General features: G+C 44.6%; 2 protein-coding genes across 8 annotated transcripts in view; one reads left to right on the forward strand and one right to left on the reverse strand.

Annotated features, from left to right (window-relative positions):
- The window catches only part of CSMD2 (CUB and Sushi multiple domains 2), a 541,235-nt gene that overhangs the window by 125,543 nt on the left and 397,066 nt on the right, over positions 1–18,626 (forward strand). The window lies entirely within an intron of this gene.
- Positions 15,334–18,382, reverse strand: LOC140900496 (uncharacterized). The gene is made up of 4 exons (XM_078849437.1): positions 18,348–18,382; positions 17,886–18,039; positions 17,680–17,806; positions 15,334–17,502 (listed from the first exon to the last, which is right to left on the reverse strand). The coding sequence occupies exons 1-4, from the start codon at positions 18,380–18,382 to the stop codon at positions 16,862–16,864; spliced, it is 957 nt and encodes a 318-aa protein (XP_078705563.1). The 3' UTR covers positions 15,334–16,861.

The following is an 18,626-nucleotide window of genomic DNA, read 5'->3' on the forward strand; positions in this document are numbered from 1 at the left end:
AACGGGATTCTGGTAAGAGGGAAGAGATCTTGCAAGGATGCTCTTTTCCCTCCCTCCCTTCCCACTCCGTTTCAAAGCCAGGCAGATTTGGATCGTTGTGATGTGCTTCGTGCTGACGTGTTTGGATTCAGATCATTTGTAAAGCGTTTCAGGACACAGACTCTGATCCAGCTCTGGGTTTGGAGTGGGGTTATGACTCAGGCCTCTCTGTGTCTTTTTTCTGTGATTTCATTCACAATGACTTTATTTCCTCCACCAGCCTGGGCGCTCGGTGACCTTAAAAAAAGGGGACTTTGCTGACACTTCTGATGGAAACACAAGCGCATGAGAGATCTATGAAATCATGATTGACAGCCTAATAAAAATGGTGATTGAACTATCTTGTGATGTAGGCCCCAATCATGCAAAACACCACAGAGCCAATGGGGCTACCCAGGGCAGTAAAGCACTCGGCTTGGTACCGATTACAGGTGTTGGTCCCTACATTGCAAGATAGAGTTTAATTCCCCTTCAACTGATCTATGTTTTGCATCCCAATTTACATACCTCCTGCTGCTAGACAGAGTTCTGGAATTAAAGATAGGGATCAACTGATTTCAAAGTTCTGGGACCGACAGAACGTACTTGACTTCATGTTGATCTTATATATATAATCTGCATACAATTTGTATGCATGTGAGTGACTAAATGCCGGTGACATCCTTTGCATTGAAAATACAGGATGTAGCAGCCAACCTGAAACGCTGAACAAAAAGGTTTGGAAAGAACAAAAACAATTAATTTATGCCTAGCCTGTACCATTAGCCCTGACTGGTGGGCATGGTTCTTGACCTGCACCGCTTTAGGAATAGGCCTGGAGGCATTCTGACACAAACCTCTTTCTGAATCACAGTTCCTCCCCTGCTCCTCTCCTAAGCACTTATGCTTTGCCAGTAAAGTGTATGGGACTTTTGCCGTTGGCTTCAGTGAGCATAGGATCAAGCTCTTCCTTTGAGGGAAGAAAGTTACTGCAGCCTCTTTAAGTTGTCTGAAGTTGGGCCCTCCCCCTCATAAATGGAGGCAAAAATGTTGTTTTTGAAAAGTTGGGCCATGGTTCCCCTGCAGAGCACAGAATCAAATTTGAAACAAGATCCATCAAATGAGTGTAACAAACCTTAGGAGGGAGAGGGGAAGGGAACATGAGAGTAACAGCAGTGAGCACATGCATTTACAGTGGCTGGTTACGTGCATAACTTGATGAATAGGACGGGTATTTTCTCACTTCCAAAGCTGTGAGTGACCCAAAGAGTTTGACCTATGGATGACAAAATTAGGTACTTGGCAGAGGGCATTTGAGTACATAATAAAACAAAAGTCTGGAACGCTACTTAGTGAAAGGGTCTTTTCTGATGGAGAATGCTGCCCAGGATTGTTGGTACATTGGTGGTAGATATTATTGACTGGTGGGAGGGAATCCTCCCACATCAGCAATCTCCTCTGGCCCGTTGGGGTAGAAAACCAGGTATTCTCCTGAGGTAGCTGGAGCTTTGTTCTTCTGGTCAGTCTACATATTCTTTGGGAATATCCCTTCTTGCAGACTTATTCTTTCAGCCTTTATTCTTCATATGCCTCATCCAGAATCAAGGAGTGCTGAAGAACCTCAAATTAAAAAAAAAAAATAGAATTAGCCCAGTGTGTTTTCCAGTCTCATATTGATTTGTAATGGCTGACTTTATTTTATACACATCACCCCTACTGCTAATGGAACCAGCAATCTTCATTGGACTTGGATACTCCATAGGCTCTTTCCCATGTTCCTAATCAAAATGATACAGGGATGGATCCTAGAGTTGTCCCACAGATTTCCAGAAGGAAAGCAATTTGTCCCAGACACTGGGCCAAGAAACGAATGTGATGGGTGCCCTCTAAATGATAGACACAGATGGAGGCCCCAAACTCCAGGCTCCTTTGAAGTTAGCCTTCCAGCCATTGTCTTGCCTTTCTTTTCTGTGACAGAAGCTATTTCTGAGGAACCTTGGTGATAATTAAGGTTTCCTGTAATCGTTGATCGTGCTATTATCCGGTTCCTCCCACGCAACCTCTCCTCCTGTAAAATTAGACCAGCTTTGGAGAAACATACAGTGGGAAGAAAACGAGTTTGAGCTAGTGTGTTTCAAGCAGTCATCTCAGTAGTGGTTGTGCTCTGTTGTGATTCTACAGCAAAGCTGGGTATAAATATGCCTGACGTGTTTTATTCTAAAGCAGCTTCCTGCATCTCTGGCTGTTCTGCTGTTTTCTCGAGTGCATGTTCCCACGTCCTAATCATTAACCCGATAATGTGTTTGAGCAACACAATAGGAGTTAGAGAAACTGAAAGAGGTCAGGAGTTGAAGGGATGCATGGTTTTAGGAACATAGGGTTCACTGCGTCAGATCAGAGAGTTGGGTCTACAAACTCAAACCCATCTAGGAAGACTGTGGCCAAGCCAAGAACAGGACATAGATTTCTTTGGCCTGACTGTCCCTTGCTCTGCACCTTGTGCAGTCATTTACACCAGTATAAAGTGTGTCTTTCTCATTCGTTAGTGTTGTACACCCCCTTTGTACTGATTGCACACGGGTGTTAATCACCACTCATGATGCAGGGCTGTGGAGAGGCAGTCCCCTGGCATGGAGTAGGAGGGTGATCTTCTGGTTAGGCCACTGGACTGGGACTCGAGATCTGTGTTCAGTTCCTGGCTCTGGTGCAAACATCCTGTGTGACCTTGGGTAAGTCACATGATCTCTCTGGGTTTCAGTTTTTCCCATTTGTAAAATGGAGCTAACACTGATCTCTCTGAGTGAGGAGTGAAGGTATTGTGAGGCTGAATTCAGATCCTTAGATGGAAAGGGCTGGCAAAGGACCAAACCTATATTAAAATAGTTACTTTATTTTATTCAATCCCAGGCTTTGGATGCTTTACAGAAAATTAAAAAAAAAAAAAAAAAAACGGGACTTTTAACTAATTATAGCACACTCAATGGACTACCAATGCCAACAGAAGTATAAAACAGAGCTGGTTTCAGTCTGGAAATTGCAACCCTGCAAACAGGCACCAGCTCAGTGTGTCTGTCTCTCATGATGGGAATAGCCCCGTTCTGAGACCCTGACACAGCAAACATCATTCTGGGATGTAGTATCAGCAGTGTTGTAAGAAAGATACAAGAAGTAATTTTTCTGCTCTAATCCACGCTGATTAGGCCTCAACTGGAGAATTGTATCCAGTTCTGGGTGCCACGTTTGAGGAAGGATGTGGGCAAACTGGAGAAAGTCCGTAGAGAGCAACAAAAATGATTAAAACATGACTTATGAGGGAAGATTGAAAAAACTGGGTTTGTTTAGTTCAGAGAAGAGAAGACTGAGTGGGAACATAACAGTTTTCAAGTACATAAAAGATTATTACTAGAAGGAGGGAAAAATTTTGTCTTGTTAACCTCTGAGGATAGGACAAGAAGCAATGGGCTTAAATTACAGCAAGGGGAGTTAAGGTTGGACAATAGGAAAAACTTCCTAACTGTCAGAGTGTTTAAGCACTGGAATAAATTGTCTAGGGAGGTTGTGGAATCTCCGTCACTTGACATTTTTAGGAGCAGGTTAGACAAACACCTATCAGGGATGGTCTAGAAAATACCTAGTCCTGCCCTGAGTGCAGGGGACTGGACTAGAAGACCAATCGAGGTCCCTTCAAGTCCTAGGATTCTGTGATTGGGCTAGGCGCTGTACAAACACACAAAGAAAGAGCCTCCCCAAAGTGTCTACAATAGCACCTAGATGCCCCAACCAAGATCAGGCTCCCACTGTGCCAGGGGCTGTACATGCACATTGTAAGCGATAGCCACTGACCTGAAGAGCTTACAGACCAAACAGATAAGACAAAGGCAGGGTGTGGAAGGTGGAAAGAAGTTCAAAGAAGGGAAGTGACTTGCCCAAGGTCACCCTTGTGGCAGAGCAGGGGATAGAACCCAGGTTTCCTGACGCTCAGGTCAGGGCCTGTCAGTTGGCCTACGCTGCTTCTCATAATGGTGCTGTAATTAGTCAAAGGCAAGATAGATCTAATCCAGAGGTGCATTGCTGTAGGCACTCCTTAAAGCTTCTCTCTTCTTAAAATTTTAGCTGTTGCCAAAAGGCTTTCATGATGTACAGTGTGTATCTATTGGGTCACATGAGCATCTTTTGGATTCTGGGTGGTAATTCATTGAATGCTGTTGTTTTCTGTTGTAATTAAAAACAAAAAGCTGAAGGATTATGAGCAATGCCAAAGTCATGCCAATGAAAAACAAAACAAGCTTTTATATCACACCACCGAGTATTTCCTCTCCCTGTATATTCACTTTCAGGCTATGTAACTCTAACTGTATTTTTCCGTGGTTCTGTGCCGACCCCCTGACAAAAAGTGGCACTGTGTAAAATTCAGAAACAACTCAGTTAGCAATTTCCAAACAGGCCTCATGAGTCCTAGAGGTGCAATTAGAGGTTAACTGAAAATACGCCCTTATGGATGGGGAGGATGGTAGTGAAAGGAATTATATTTCATGCTACGTTCAAATATATTTACCCTTGGAAGCTGTCTCTATGGGCGTAACCCCTCTAAATGCCTTTGCATCAAAAGATCCAAAGCATTTACTTCATTTACCATCTAGACTTTTCATTTTTCTTTGCCCAGCCTTGCCTTTGGATCTGAGATGAGCAGCAAACACGTTATGTTCCATCAGGGATCATGTGGCTTTGTCAGAGACGTTCATGCTCCAGACAGGGATTTCTGTTCCCTGTGTGCCTAGCTTACATCGGCCCAAACACATCTCCCAATGTAGGGGCATAGCCTGGCCTTACAAGGGGTATCTTTATTCTGGTGACCACAGTTGAGGATTTCTGTTTTGAAATTTGTTGAGAATGAAGGTGAGAATTAGGCAGAAATAAGGCGTAAACTCTCATCAGCCACTTTGGTTGCAGAAGAGTTAGGCAGCTGGATGGATGTTCCCACATTTTAGATCTTTCAGTGTAAATGTCATAAAACAACTGTTAGCAATCTAAATCAGCAAGCTGGTTGTGGATGCCCCTGGAAGACATGTCTTATAATATCCCACACAACTGGGCTGGCAGCTTATGAAAGATACACAGTGCTTCTGCATTGTCCAAAAATCACATGAAATCATACCCACATTCTTCAGGCTGTGTGCTCAGAAGTGACAGGAACTTACCTTTCAACATGAAAGAACTCAAGTGCAAACTCAAGTGCCTTGCCCCCCAACCCCCTCCGGAAGACGGACTTAATTGAGGGCGACAGTGGCACGTGTGGTTATTTGTCAGGCTGTACTATTGTATTACTAGTATGTGCCCATCTCCAAAAACAGCTGTTAGCAGCAGCTAAGTCCAAATAAGATTCTCTTAAAACTCAGGCTTTGGTTTGCGAACTCCTGAAAACGCTTCCTTCACCCTGTTGCATTCTGGGTAATAGATTCATGCACATGATACGGCATGTTTTGCAGTAAGGATCCAAATGACCAACACTTCCATCTTGTTGCCTTTCCTCAGGTACGGCCTGATAAAATGCTCAATATGTGGTTTAAATAGTCTCAACCCAGCTAGAATACTTGTATTTAGTCTCCTTTTCAGTAAATAGATAGCATGGGGCTAATTTGTCAGAGGTGCTGAGCACCTGCTGTGCTCCCATTTGGTTCTAAGTGGAGTTACGGTTCTCAGCACCTCTGTGTAGGTATGTCCCCCGTGCGTCTAGACCGACTTCTGTGGGTGAAAGAGATGAGCTTTCGAACTACACAGAGCTCTTCTTCAGGCCTGGGAACGGGATGAAGTTTCACAGCTAAATACAAGATCAAATAGTTAATTTAGTATAAATTGCTAGCGCGTATTCTAAGGGGACATTCAAGGGGAACTGTGGGTTTAGGCATGCATGCGACAGGTGGACCACAGAGAGCATTTTTAATTTCCTTTGCTAACTTCATTTTGATCAGTAGGTTTTAACACGCTGTTAGATCTCAGTCTGATTGTCTCCAGCAAACACAGTCATCACAGGATATATTATGGCAGTCTTACGTGCTGCTTTGTGGCTATTGATATATTGTCCGTGTATATGTTTGAGATTGTTGCTCTGACTGGTACTTTCCCACCCTTAAGTTCTGAGCTCCTCGGAGCAGGGACAATCCTCCTGGAGTTTTTGGAAAGCTCCTAGCATGGAGTAGATGCTACCATTGATGAAGTCGTAATAATAAGGGAATATTGTAATCCTCTTCCAATTGGCCTCCTATCTTTGGACCACCTCTGCGTATCTATTGTGTAACCTTCAAATCAAGTTCCTTGTCCTCGTAATCATGACCCTTTGTGGAATAGTGCTTGGTAGCTCCAAATATGTAGTTCACGTGCATTCTGCAGCTGCCTATACATTAGGTAGGTAGTGAATATTTGCTGGAGATTTCCAGCTTGGAGACACAAAGATTTAATATGGGATCAAAGCCAGAGATCATTTACACCCAGACCGCAACTTTAATCTGTCATATTTCCCTGGGACTAAGGATGTCTCTCTCCACCAGAGGCCTAGATTTTTTCAGTGCTTTACTTAATGGGTCAGAGAGGTGTTTGTTTCTTGGTCTCGCTAGTGAACACTTAATGCCTTGCAGCATGAGGTTTGATTACTCCTGCCTTAGCTCACATAAATATCGTTCATGGTCCTAAAATAGCTTGGTCTGATTAAAAAATGACCATCTGAAAGGAAAAGGCAACCCTGAAAACACCTTAATTCAGCCCCACAATCACCGTATCTGAGCAGCTGCCAGAAGAAGCTTTGAAATTGGATAGAATCCCTGCCTGCTTGTGTGTAAAGGTCTGCAGGGATGGTAGTGAACCCATGCAGGGCTCAAACTTGTTCTCAGATGCAGGTGCACATGTTACTGCGAGGCTTGCAAAATCACACCTGTGGCCAATTTTGCAACATAGACTGCTGTGAGTGACTCCATGAAACAGGGCTAAGACCCTAGGCATTTTTTGTGACGTAATTATATTGTTTTACCTGTGTTGTGTAGTGTAGTGTAATAGAATTTGTTTCTGGATTTTTTTATGATCACAAATTAATAATGAATCTCCCCAGTGCCACGACAGAGGATGCTACATATCGCTACAAGAGCGCAGTGGGATCCTGGCCCATTTGGTGAAATGTACTTGGCCTCCTGTATCTCACGGTCAGGTGTTCATACTATGAGCTCAGCATTTCTGCGGGCTGTTATTAATGGCTTTCCTATTGTGCAGTATAATATTCCACCCCTTCCAAACGTACACGCTCCCTGATTTGGAATTCAGCTAATGTAGCAATTTTGTAATGCGGTGGTAAGATTTGCAGTTACAGTAATGCCTCTGATTTTGGCCATTGGACTGCATAAAACAGTTGTTCAGCACTTGAAAAGGTACATAGGAGGGCAGGAAGGCTCATGGTGAAGATAGAGAGAATGAGTTATAATATGAAGGCAGGTTGAAACAGAAAATGGTGCAGGTTAAATAAATACTGTTGTGGGATGGTATTGGCATGCCCTGCTTTATCTTTTTAATGAAATAATTTGTTGGACTAGGTACTTGAATGGAAGTTAAAGCATCAGATGTGTCGGACTGTGGAGGTTTCAGGGCCTACTTTTAAGAGGATAATTTATCCCCATCCCAAAGGCAGCACAGATTATGGGAACACGCAGCTTGATTTTTGTTTCTTGGTCCAGAAGGTCTGCTACCAGAGGAGGACTGCAGGTAAGGACTGAATGTGGTACTTTGGCAGAGATATAGGCAGCCCATGACTGGAACAGCTTGGATACTGTGAGCCAGTATTGAGGTGCGCTGGTTGGCAGAGCTGTATAGGAGGAAGGGGGTGGAACTGGAAAAGCAGGGGCTGCTGCAGGAAAGGATTGCAGAGCGTTCTCTAAGATGTTTGAAGGCTAATGGTTGAAATGGCAAGTGCGGTAGGTTAGCATTGAGGAACATTGCCAGATCTGTCTATGGGAGAAATAGCAGGGAGTATTCTGGCAGAGCTGTGTGGGGAAGTTTATACAGCTGCTGTCTATGGGGTGCCCAGCTTTAAGGATTGTTATTTCTCTTCACTTTCTGTGACATGCACTGCTTCACCTCCCCCATCCAAAAAAAGAAAGAGTGAGGGTAAAAAAAATCATAGCTAATCTCTCTATCTCTCTCAAATTACTTTTTCATTCACTTTATTTATCAGTGTACTTGGCAGTAGGTTTTTATTCCTCTGCAACTGGCCAGTAGCTAGAGAAAGTCGATAAGGAGACAAACTTTGTAGCCCTTACAGTTGGAAGTATTTAAGTGGTTTCTTCACAAAAATGAAAAGTGTCCCTTGTCAAAAGGGAAACTCTCCAGCATAATACAAAGTGGATCAACACTGGCACCCAGTGTCTGTATAGAATCACTTCAGATCTGGATTTCCAATTTTCGCACCCTTTTTCCACGCTGGTGTTATGCATAAAGGAGGGAAACATTTTAAATGCAGAGTTGGCACCTGCAGTCTCGGGCTATGTGGTACCTGTGTGATGGTTTGGTTCCTATATTGATAACCTTCCCTGTAGCTGTTTTTTGTTACTGGCCTTTGATGTTATGAAGAGAACATAGGATTTGTTTTTTATCTTGAAACTTTTGGTCCTGATCAAAGACTAAAAATAAAGAAATAATGAAAAAGCAAACTTGTTTAATTTTATTAATCTTAGCATAAAAGGTGTTAGACCCCAGTTCAGCAGAGCGTTTAAACCCCTGCTTAAGTCCGTTCCTACTCAGCAAAACACTTAAGCAAATGCTTAATTGTAAGCTTGTATTTAAGATGCATTGAAGGCAGTGGGACAGCAGCACATGCTTAAAGTTAAGTGCTTTGCTGAATAGGGCCCCAATTCCAGAATGCATCCTGATTCAGGAAGCATACGTAAGAGCCCTTTTAATCAGTGGGGATTAAGCACCAGCTTAAAACTCATGCGGTGCTAATGTGCCCTGATTCATGGCCTACCTATGGATTGGCACCTCAGTCAGTGGTTTCATCCTGGTCACATTTTCTCTTCTGAACTCAGCAAGGTGATTATATTTAAATTCAGAAGAATAAATAATGAATAGCTTGAAGTCCCAAATGTTGCAGATCCCAACTCATCGCTTATCTGGAGACCTTTCTGCGTGTGATTTTATTTATGTTTATCAGTGCTCAAAACAGATGATTTTAAAAAATGTGATTCATAAAGCCACTTTAATTAATTCTGCTTGTAATGACAAACTGATTGTATGAAATCTGTGATTTTTTTTTTCTCCTTCATTATTTGATTAATTATAACAGGCCAGATTCAGCTGTCTTGTTTTCATGCAGCGCTGTTAATTTTTAGTGGGACTACTCGGAGTAAGGGACTGCTCTGCATGAGCCTGGACCTATAACACCACCTCTGCAGTGACAGTCAAATCTGCCATCAGAAGACTGAAGGAATTGAAAGACCAGTAGGAGCTTCTACCTGTTACCGTGATTCATATCTTCCTTCTCCAGTGTCTGAAAATCTCTACCATTCTTTTGTCAATAAAAAGGGTGTAGTGGGAAAAAAAAAGAGCAGGGTGGTCACTGTGTCCATGCATTGTCTTTCATAAGCCCTTGGAAGCTACTTGAATATGGACACGTACTAGATCTCATCTTTGATTGTTGTGCTTTGTATTTGAAGCCTATGGCCTCGAACTGCAAACATGCATAACTCTCATAAAATCTCAGTCTCACATAGCTCAGTGGGATTGTTCATGGCCCCAGATCAGTGAAGCAGGTAAGCTCGTGTCTAAATCTCATTGAAGTCAGTGGGTCTTACGCACTTGCCTAACATAAAACATGCTGAAGTGCTTTGTTGAAGAAGGGTGGACTGATGTATTGGGACCCATGCTAGCAAAATTATGCTCATGAGAAAATAATTGGAAGCTCGAGCTCTACATTTTTTTCTTTCAAGTCTGTAGTCAATGAAGCACATAGGGGTCTAATGCTTCTGGGCAAAATTGACTCTAGAAGTATGTCAGGTATTGCATCTCTTATGGCACGTTTCAGTGTTACGTTCAGTGAAGCTTTCAGTGCCTCAAAAGCTCTTAAGGAAAAGCTTTGAAGAATGGATGTTCAGAAATAAAAGTCCTGATTCAGCTGATCAGTTGTATGTTAAAGTTAAGTATTTGCTCCAGTCCCACAGAATATGTCTTAAGCATGTGCTTAAAATGTTTTGCTGAATCGAAGCTATAGTCTGTAGTCTTAGGAAACCATAGAGAAGATAAACAAAGTGGACATTAACTTCTTGGTCCTTGACATACACAGTCTATTTGTGATGTGCTCTGTACAGGAGTATACTCACTGTATATTTAAAAAGTCAACAATCGGAAAGGAGAGGCTTGTGATCAAGACATTGGACTGGAACTCAAGAGATTTAAGTTCTGTACACAGATCTGCACAAACTTCTGCAGCCTCGGGTGAGTTGTTTACTTTCTCTGGCTCCGTTCCCCATCCGTAAATGGCAGTAATAATCCTTTTCTATCTCAGAAGGGGGTTGTGAGGATAAATCCATACATATTTGGTAGGCATATAAATACTACTATAATTGGGGTTCTGTAAGTGCCTAGATAGACTCAATTAACAGTGGGTCTGGAATACAACAATCATTTCTTATTCAAAGTGCAGGGAAAACATGTGGTGTCTCCGATACTGTTGTGTGATGATATGTTGGCATAGGCTGATGCTTTACTGATGAACTGCCTGTCCCCAGTTGGACTGGAAGAAGAAGAGTTGCCTTTTTCACGGCATTTTGGTGCCTGCTCCAGCTGGATCCAGGAAGCACAAGGGAATGCAAAGGCAACTGAAAGGCAACCTCCAAAAGTGTTTCTAGGATGAGCAAAGCTGTCCAGGTAGGTCACTTGTTCTATCTTGACAGGTTTGTCCATACTCTCGATGTGAAAGGGCTGAGGGAAGAAAAAAATACTGAAGAACACAGAAATGGTGAGATGATATAGCTGGGGCTCAGCTATATTCCTATTTCCGTAAGGAATGATTTCTTCTTTTTTGTTCGGCTGATTGAAGGGCTCCTTACTTGCCTGCATGGTACTCTTGGAAGACAATGGCAAACTTGCACCAGCATACTACCGCAAGGGAAACTGAAAACTGAAAGTGGATCTGCAAAAAAGCACCAAAACTGCTACCGCAAATAAGACGGATGATGAAGTATCCTAGTCCATTACTCTCCAGGAGTGTCTGACTGTTTTTTAGCGAACAAAGAAATATTAGAGGAAATAGAGAAAATATTTTTCATTTACCTTTATCTCTTTTGGCTGTACTGGAAATGAATCACGACATAAAAAAGAATAAAACGAAATGGAAAAGATACCATTTATTTCCTTTTCTGGAGCACATGGTGAACACTTATTTTGAAGGTTAAAAATGTCCTTCTGAACTAAAACAGGTCACACTAAAACACAGATTATATACATTAAAGGACTGTAGGGCATCCCCAGCACACTTAGCTGAAAAGTTATGGGCAAGGAAAGGAGAAAATGGTATTTCTTCACGTAAGTCAAAATTCACCCCCGTTCCAGCAAAAGGTCTGTGCAATACTTCCGTGTTGCATAGGCTTTTTGCTGGCATTAAGCTTTCTTATTACAGTTCACCCCTGTGGAAAGGGAAAAAGCAACATATGAAATCGTAAATTCGGGTTACTCCCTGGATTGGCTTCTGGTGATGTTGGGTCCATCAGGAACAAGAATGCAGATGCAAGGTTCCACTCCTGAGATTCTGCCAAAGTAGATACAGACCATTTAGGTGGCCAAATAAAAGCGTTCTTCCCTGCAAACAAAACCCCTCTGTCTCTAATGATTTTTAAGCCTCCTCTTCCCCCCCATACTGTAGCCGGTACTGGTGTGGCAGAGCAGTGACACGTTATGATCTAATTAATAAATTAATTAATAAAATTAAGGATGTCTTTTTAAATCAGGTGTTGGCTCTTGGTTTGGGTTCTGCAACCTCTGCCTGGACACATCAGCTCTTGCAGGTGGTTTGGATTCCCTTGTGTTGCCAAGAAGGCCAATGGCATTTTGGGATGTATAAGTAGGGGCATAGCGAGCAGATCGAGGGACGTGATCGTTCCCCTCTATTCGACATTGGTGAGGCCTCATCTGGAGTACTGTGTCCAGTTTTGGGCCCCACACTTCAAGAAGGATGTGGATAAATTGGAGAGAGTCCAGCGAAGGGCAACAAAAATGATTAGGGGACTGGAACACATGAGTTATGAGGAGAGGCTGAGGGAGCTGGGATTGTTTAGCCTGCAGAAGAGAAGAATGAGGGGGGATTTGATAGCTGCTTTCAACTACCTGAAAGGGGGTTCCAAAGAGGATGGCTCTAGACTGTTCTCAATGGTAGCAGATGACAGAACGAGGAGTAATGGTCTCAAGTTGCAGTGGGGGAGGTTTAGATTGGATATTAGGAAAAACTTTTTCACTAAGAGGGTGGTGAAACACTGGAATGCGTTACCTAGGGAGGTGGTAGAATCTCCTTCCTTAGAGGTTTTTAAGGTCAGGCTTGACAAAGCCCTGGCTGGGATGATTTAACTGGGAATTGGTCCTGCTTTGAGCAGGGGGTTGGACTAGATGACCTTCTGGGGTCCCTTCCAACCCTGATATTCTATGATTCTATGATTCTATGATTCAGGGTTTCGCTTTGTCAGCAGCAAATTGTTGAAGTATATTGATGTGAGTATAAATTAGGAAGATCCCAAGCTCATTGGGCCAGATTGCCATGGAAAAATCTATAGGAATGGGAAGGGTGGAAAATGAGAGCGGTTCTTTCTGGTGGATCCAGAAGAAGTCTTGCCCCGCTATGCAGTGGGCAGCGGGTTCACCCACCCCAGAACTTACAATCTGCTGCAAACTGTGGCCATCCATGTGGGAGGTCTTGTGCCTTTTTCCAAAGTCTGGGGCACTCTTCCCCTCTCTCGTTTCTCAGCAGCACATCTCCAGGGTCTTCGCCACTCACCGCCTCCTGTGGAGCCTTGAAAGGGGATTCCACAGCGCACGCATTGTCCACTGGAAAAGGGGCACCTGATCGGTCATCAACTTGTCAGCATGGGAAGGTTGTTGGTGAGGCATGATGGGTGTAGCCCGCCCTTTCTATTCTGTCTCAAGTCTCCTATGATCCTCCGGAATTCTGGGGAAAAGAAAGGAACCCCATGCCTCTAAGGCAGTGGTAGGCAAATCTTAGCATGTCCTGGTCTGGGCCTGGCAGCCACTTGAAGCCTGGTTACTCTTGTGACTGCCATTCAGAGGTGGAAATCTCATGGGAACATGCTCTCCTGTAAGGTTTTCCTCTCCCGCTTGTTTCTGGGATGGTGAAAAATATGGTGCAGATGTTTTGTTTGTTTTTCTTGGAAGAACCCTGGAACTTCCTGTCCTGGGTTGGACTGGAATTAGAAGAGTTGCCTTTTCCGTGGCATTTCGGGGCTTCAACTTCCAACCGCAAATGGATCCAGGAGGCACAGAGGAATGCAAAAGGAAGTTGGAAAAAAGCAACTGAAATGAAACTTCTGAAAAATGTTTCTAGGATGCGCAGAAGTGTCTGAGTTAGTTGTATCCTGACAGGTCTGCCCATCTCACTTTCTCTCTCAGCTCCCTCTAACACTTCTTGAAGACTTGTTTTGCTTCACTCATTTTATTCTGGAGCTCACCAATGCATTAGCTTTGTTTTTTTGCTGGGAGTGTGAATTAATTGGGACAGAGATTACATGAGGCCCTGTATCATAAAAGTTGTCCTCCTTGTTAAGGCTTCAAGGTTAGAACAACAACAGCATTAAAATATAGCTGTTATAAACAACCATCGATAATTCAGGCCATAAAAATGTTTCTTTTAGCCATGTAAATAGAGTAATAGAGTAGGAGACAGTACCTAGATCTATTAAATGTTGGCGTTATTTTACACTCGAGCAATATAAAGGGAGAAAATAAGTCCATAGATCATAGAATCATAGAATATCAGGGTTGGAAGGGACCTCAGGAGGTCATCTAGTCCAACCCCCTGCTCAAAAGCAGGACCCATCCCCAATTAAATCATCCCCAGCCAGGGCCTTGTCAAGCCTGACCTTAAAAACTTCTAAGGAAGGAGATTCCACCACCTCCCTAGGCAACGCATTCCAGTGTTTCACCACCCTCCTAGTCAAAAAGTTTTTCCTAATGTCCAACCTAAACCTCCCCCACTGAAACTTGAGACCATTACTCCTTGTCCTGTCCTCTTCCACCACTGAGAATAGACTAGAACCATCCTCTCTGGAACTACCTCTCAGGTAGTTGAAAGCAGCTATCAAATCCCCCCTCATTCTTCTCTTCTGCAGACAAAACAATCCCAGTTCCCTCAGCCTCTCCTCATAACTCATGTGTTCCAGTCCCCTAATCATTTTTGTTGCCCTTCGCTGGACTCTCTCCAATTTATCCACATCCTTCTTGTAGTGTGGGGCCCAAAACTGGACACAGTACTCCAGATGAGGCCTCACCAATGTCGAATAGAGGGGGACGATCACGTCCCTCGATCTGCTTGCTATGCCCCTACTTATACATCGCAAAATGCCATTGGCCTTCTTGGCAACAAGGGCACACTGCTGGCTCATATCCAGCTTCTCGTCCACTGTCACCCCTAGGTCCTTTTCCGCAGAACTGCTGCCTAGCTATTCGGTCCCTAGTCTGTAGCTGTGCAGTGGGTTCTTCCGTCCTAAGTGCAGGACCCTACACTTATCCTTATTGAACCTCATCAGATTTCTTTTGGCCCAATCCTCCAATTTGTCTAGGTCCCTCTGTATCCTATCCCTGCCCTCCAGTGTATCTACCACTCCTCCCAGTTTAGTATCATCCGCAAATTTGCTGAGAGTGCAATCCACACCATCCTCCAGATCATTTATGAAGATATTGAACAAAACCGGCCCCAGGACCGACCCCTGGGGCACTCCACTTGACACCGGCTGCCAACTAGACATGGAGCCATTGATCACTACCCGTTGAGCCCGACAATCTAGCCAACTTTCTACCCACCTTATAGTGCATTCATCCAGCCCATATTTCCTTAACTTGCTGACAAGAATACTGTGGGAGACCGTGTCAAAAGCTTTGCTAAAGTCAAGATACAATACATCCACTGCTTTCCCTTCATCCACAGAACCAGTAATCTCATCATAGAAGGCGATTAGATTAGTCAGGCATGACCTTCCCTTGGTGAATCCATGCTGACTGTTCCTGATCACTTTCCTCTCATGTAAGTGCTTCAGGATTGATTCTTTGAGGACCTGCTCCATGATTTTTCCGGGGACTGAAGTGAGGCTGACTGGCCTGTAGTTCCCAGGATCCTCCTTCTTCCCTTTTTTAAAGATTGGCACTACATTAGCCTTTTTCCAGTCATCTGGGACTTCCCCCGTTCACCATGAGTTTTCAAAGATAATGGCCAATGGCTCTGCAATTACAGCCACCAGTTCCTTTAGCACTCTTGGATGCAACTCATCCGGCCCCATGGACTTGTGCACGTCCAGTTTTTCTAAATAGTCCCTAACCACCTCTTTCTCCACAGGGGGCTGGCCATCTATTCCCCATGTTGTGATGCCCAGCACAGCAGTCTGGGAGCTGACCTTGTTCGTGAAGAGAGAGGCAAAAAAAGCATTGAGTTCATTAGCTTTTTCCACATCCTCCGTCATTAGGTTGCCTCCCTCATTCATTAAGGGGCCCACACTTTCCTTGGCTTTCTTCTTGTTGCCAACATACCTGAAGAAACCCTTCTTGTTACTCTTAACATCTCTCGCTAGCTGCAGCTCCAGGTGCGATTTGGCCCTCCTAATTTCATTCCTACATGCCCGAGCAATATTTTTATACTCTTCCCTGGTCATATGTCCAACCTTCCGCTTCTTGTAAGCTTCTTTTTTATGCTTAAGATCTGCTAGGATTTCACCGTTAAGCCAAGCTGGTCGCCTGCCATACTTACTATTCTTTCAACACATCGGGATGGTTTGTCCCTGTAACCTCAACAGGGATTCCTTGAAATACAGCCAGCTCTCCTGGACTCCTTTCCCCTTCATGTTAGTCCCCCAGGGGATCCTACCCATCCGTTCCCTGAGGGAATCGAAGTCTGCTTTCCTGAAGTCCAGGGTCCGTATCCTGCTGCTTACCTTTCTTCCCTATGTCAGGATCCTGAACTCAACCAACTCATGGTCACTGCCTCCCAGATTCCCATCCACTTTTTCTTCCCCTACTAGTTCTTCCTGGTTTGTGAGCAGCAGGTCAAGAAAAGCTCCCCCCCAGTTGGCTCCTCTAGAACTTGCACCAGGAAATTGTCCCCTACGCTTTCCAAAAACTTCCTGGATTGTCTATGCACCGCTGTACTGCTCTCCCAGCAGATATCAGGAAAATTAAAGTCACCCATGAGAACCAGGGCATGCGATCTAGTAGCTTCCGCGAGCTGCCGGAAGAAAGCCTCATCCACCTGGTCCGGTGGTCTATAGCAGGCTCCCACCACTACATCACTCCTGTTGCTCACACTTCTAAACTTAATCCAGAGACACTCAGGTTTTTCTGCAGTATCGTACCGGAGCTCTGAGCAGTCATACTGCTCCCTTACATACAGTGCTACTCCCCCACCTTTTCTGCCCTGCCTGTCCTTCCTGAACAGTTTATAACCATCCATGACAGTACTCCAGTCATGTGAGTTATCCCACCAAGTCTCTGTTATTCCAATCACGTCATAATTCCTTGACGTCACCAGGACCTGCCTGTGCTTCCTCCCGGTATCCCGCTTTCCCACTTACCTCAGGGCTTTGGTCTCCTTCCCCCGGTGAACCTAGTTTAAAGCCCTCCTCACTAGGTTAGCCAGCCTGCTCGCAAAGATGCTCTTCCCTCTCTTCGTAAGGTGGAGCCCGTCTCTGCCCAGCACTCCTCCTTCATGGAACACCATCCCATGGTCAAAGAATCCAAAGCCTTCTCTCCGACACCACCTGCGTAGCCATTCGTTGACTTCCACTATTCGACGGTCCCTACCCAGGCCTTTTCCTTCCATGGGGAGGATGGATGAGAACACCACCTGCGCCTCAAACTCCTTTATCCTTCTTCCCAGAGCCACGTAGTCCACAGTGATCCGCTCAAGGTTATTCTTGGCAGTATCATTGGTGCCCACGTGGAGAAGCAGGAAGGGGTAGCGATCCGAGGGCTTGATGAGTCTCGGCAGTCTCTCCGTCACATCACGAATCTTAGCCCCCGGCAAGCAGCAGACTTCTCGGTTTTCCCGGTCAGGGCGGCAGATAGACGACTCAGTCCCCCGGAGTAGAGAGTCCCTGACCACCACCACCCGCCTCCTTCTCTTGGGAGTGGTGGTCGCGGAACCCCCCACCTCAGGACAGCGCATCTCATGCCTTCCAACCAGCGGAGTCTCCTTCTGCTTTCTCCCCCCAGACATATCATCTGGTCCACTCTCCGCAATGGTACCTGTGGAGAGAACATGAAAGCGGTTAGTTACCCATGTCCGTGTTGCTGGAACCCGGACATTCCCCCTTCTTCTTCTGGAGGTCACATGTTGCCAAGCTTCTTCACTGGCCTCTTGGCTCCACTATGCAACCTGCTCTAAATCTTTAGAGCTTTGTGCCCGTAGAAGAATATCCTGACTTTTGTCCAGAAAATCCTCCGTTTCTCGTATGCAACGCAGGGTTGTTATCTGTTGCTCCAGACCTTCAATCTTCTCTTCCAATATGGAGACCAGCTTGCACTTTGTACACACACAGTCGCTTCTGTCCTGTGGAAGAAAGACAAACATGGCACATCCAGTGCAGGTCACAATAGCTGAACCCCTCCCTTCCATATCACCTTCTTACTATGAGCTTCCTCAGAGAAGTTGGCAAGATGTAAGCCTCACTGGGCTCACTCCAGGCGAACTCCCAGGCAAACTCCTGCTGTGTGCTGCTCTGCTGTCCCCCGCTGCTCAGCTGGTTCGCCAAGCTCTGGCTATTTTTAAACAGCCAGGCTCCCCTGAAACAAACAAACAGACCGCCCTAGTGCCCACCCCCTGCAGGCTCCCAGCCAATCAGACACTCGCTCAGGCTCTCACACTGCCCTCCCAGCAAACACACGCTCGGATACTTACTCAGCAAACGCACTCAGATACTCACCAATCCCAGGCAAACTCCTGCTGTGTGCTGCTCAGCTGGTTCGCTGCTGCTCAGCTGGTTCGCGAAGCTCTGGCTATTTTTAAACAGCCAGGCTCCCCTGAAACAAACAGACTGGAGGTCCTGGTGACGTCAAGATTAATCTGAGTAGGAGTGAGCAAAGACATTTACCCTGAATGGCTAATAAGTAGATTGTTGTTGTTCATGTTTGAAGCTACCTGAAATGGTGCAATAGCTCAAATGTTTCACATGACAAATGGGACGGGAAGCATCTTTTCTTTCTTTCTTTCTTTCTTTCTTTCTTTCTTTCTTTCTTTCTTTCTTTCTTTCTTTCTTTCTTTCTTTCTTTCTTTCTTTCTTTCTTTCTTTCTTCCTTTTCTTTTCTTTTCTTTTCTTTTCTTTTCTTTTCTTTTCAGTTGATGAAGGTTTAGGAAAGGCTGATGCAATTAG

The sequence above is a fragment of the Lepidochelys kempii genome, chromosome 19 (assembly GCF_965140285.1).
Source record: "Lepidochelys kempii isolate rLepKem1 chromosome 19, rLepKem1.hap1, whole genome shotgun sequence".
NCBI classification, from domain to species: Eukaryota; Metazoa; Chordata; order Testudines; family Cheloniidae; genus Lepidochelys; species Lepidochelys kempii.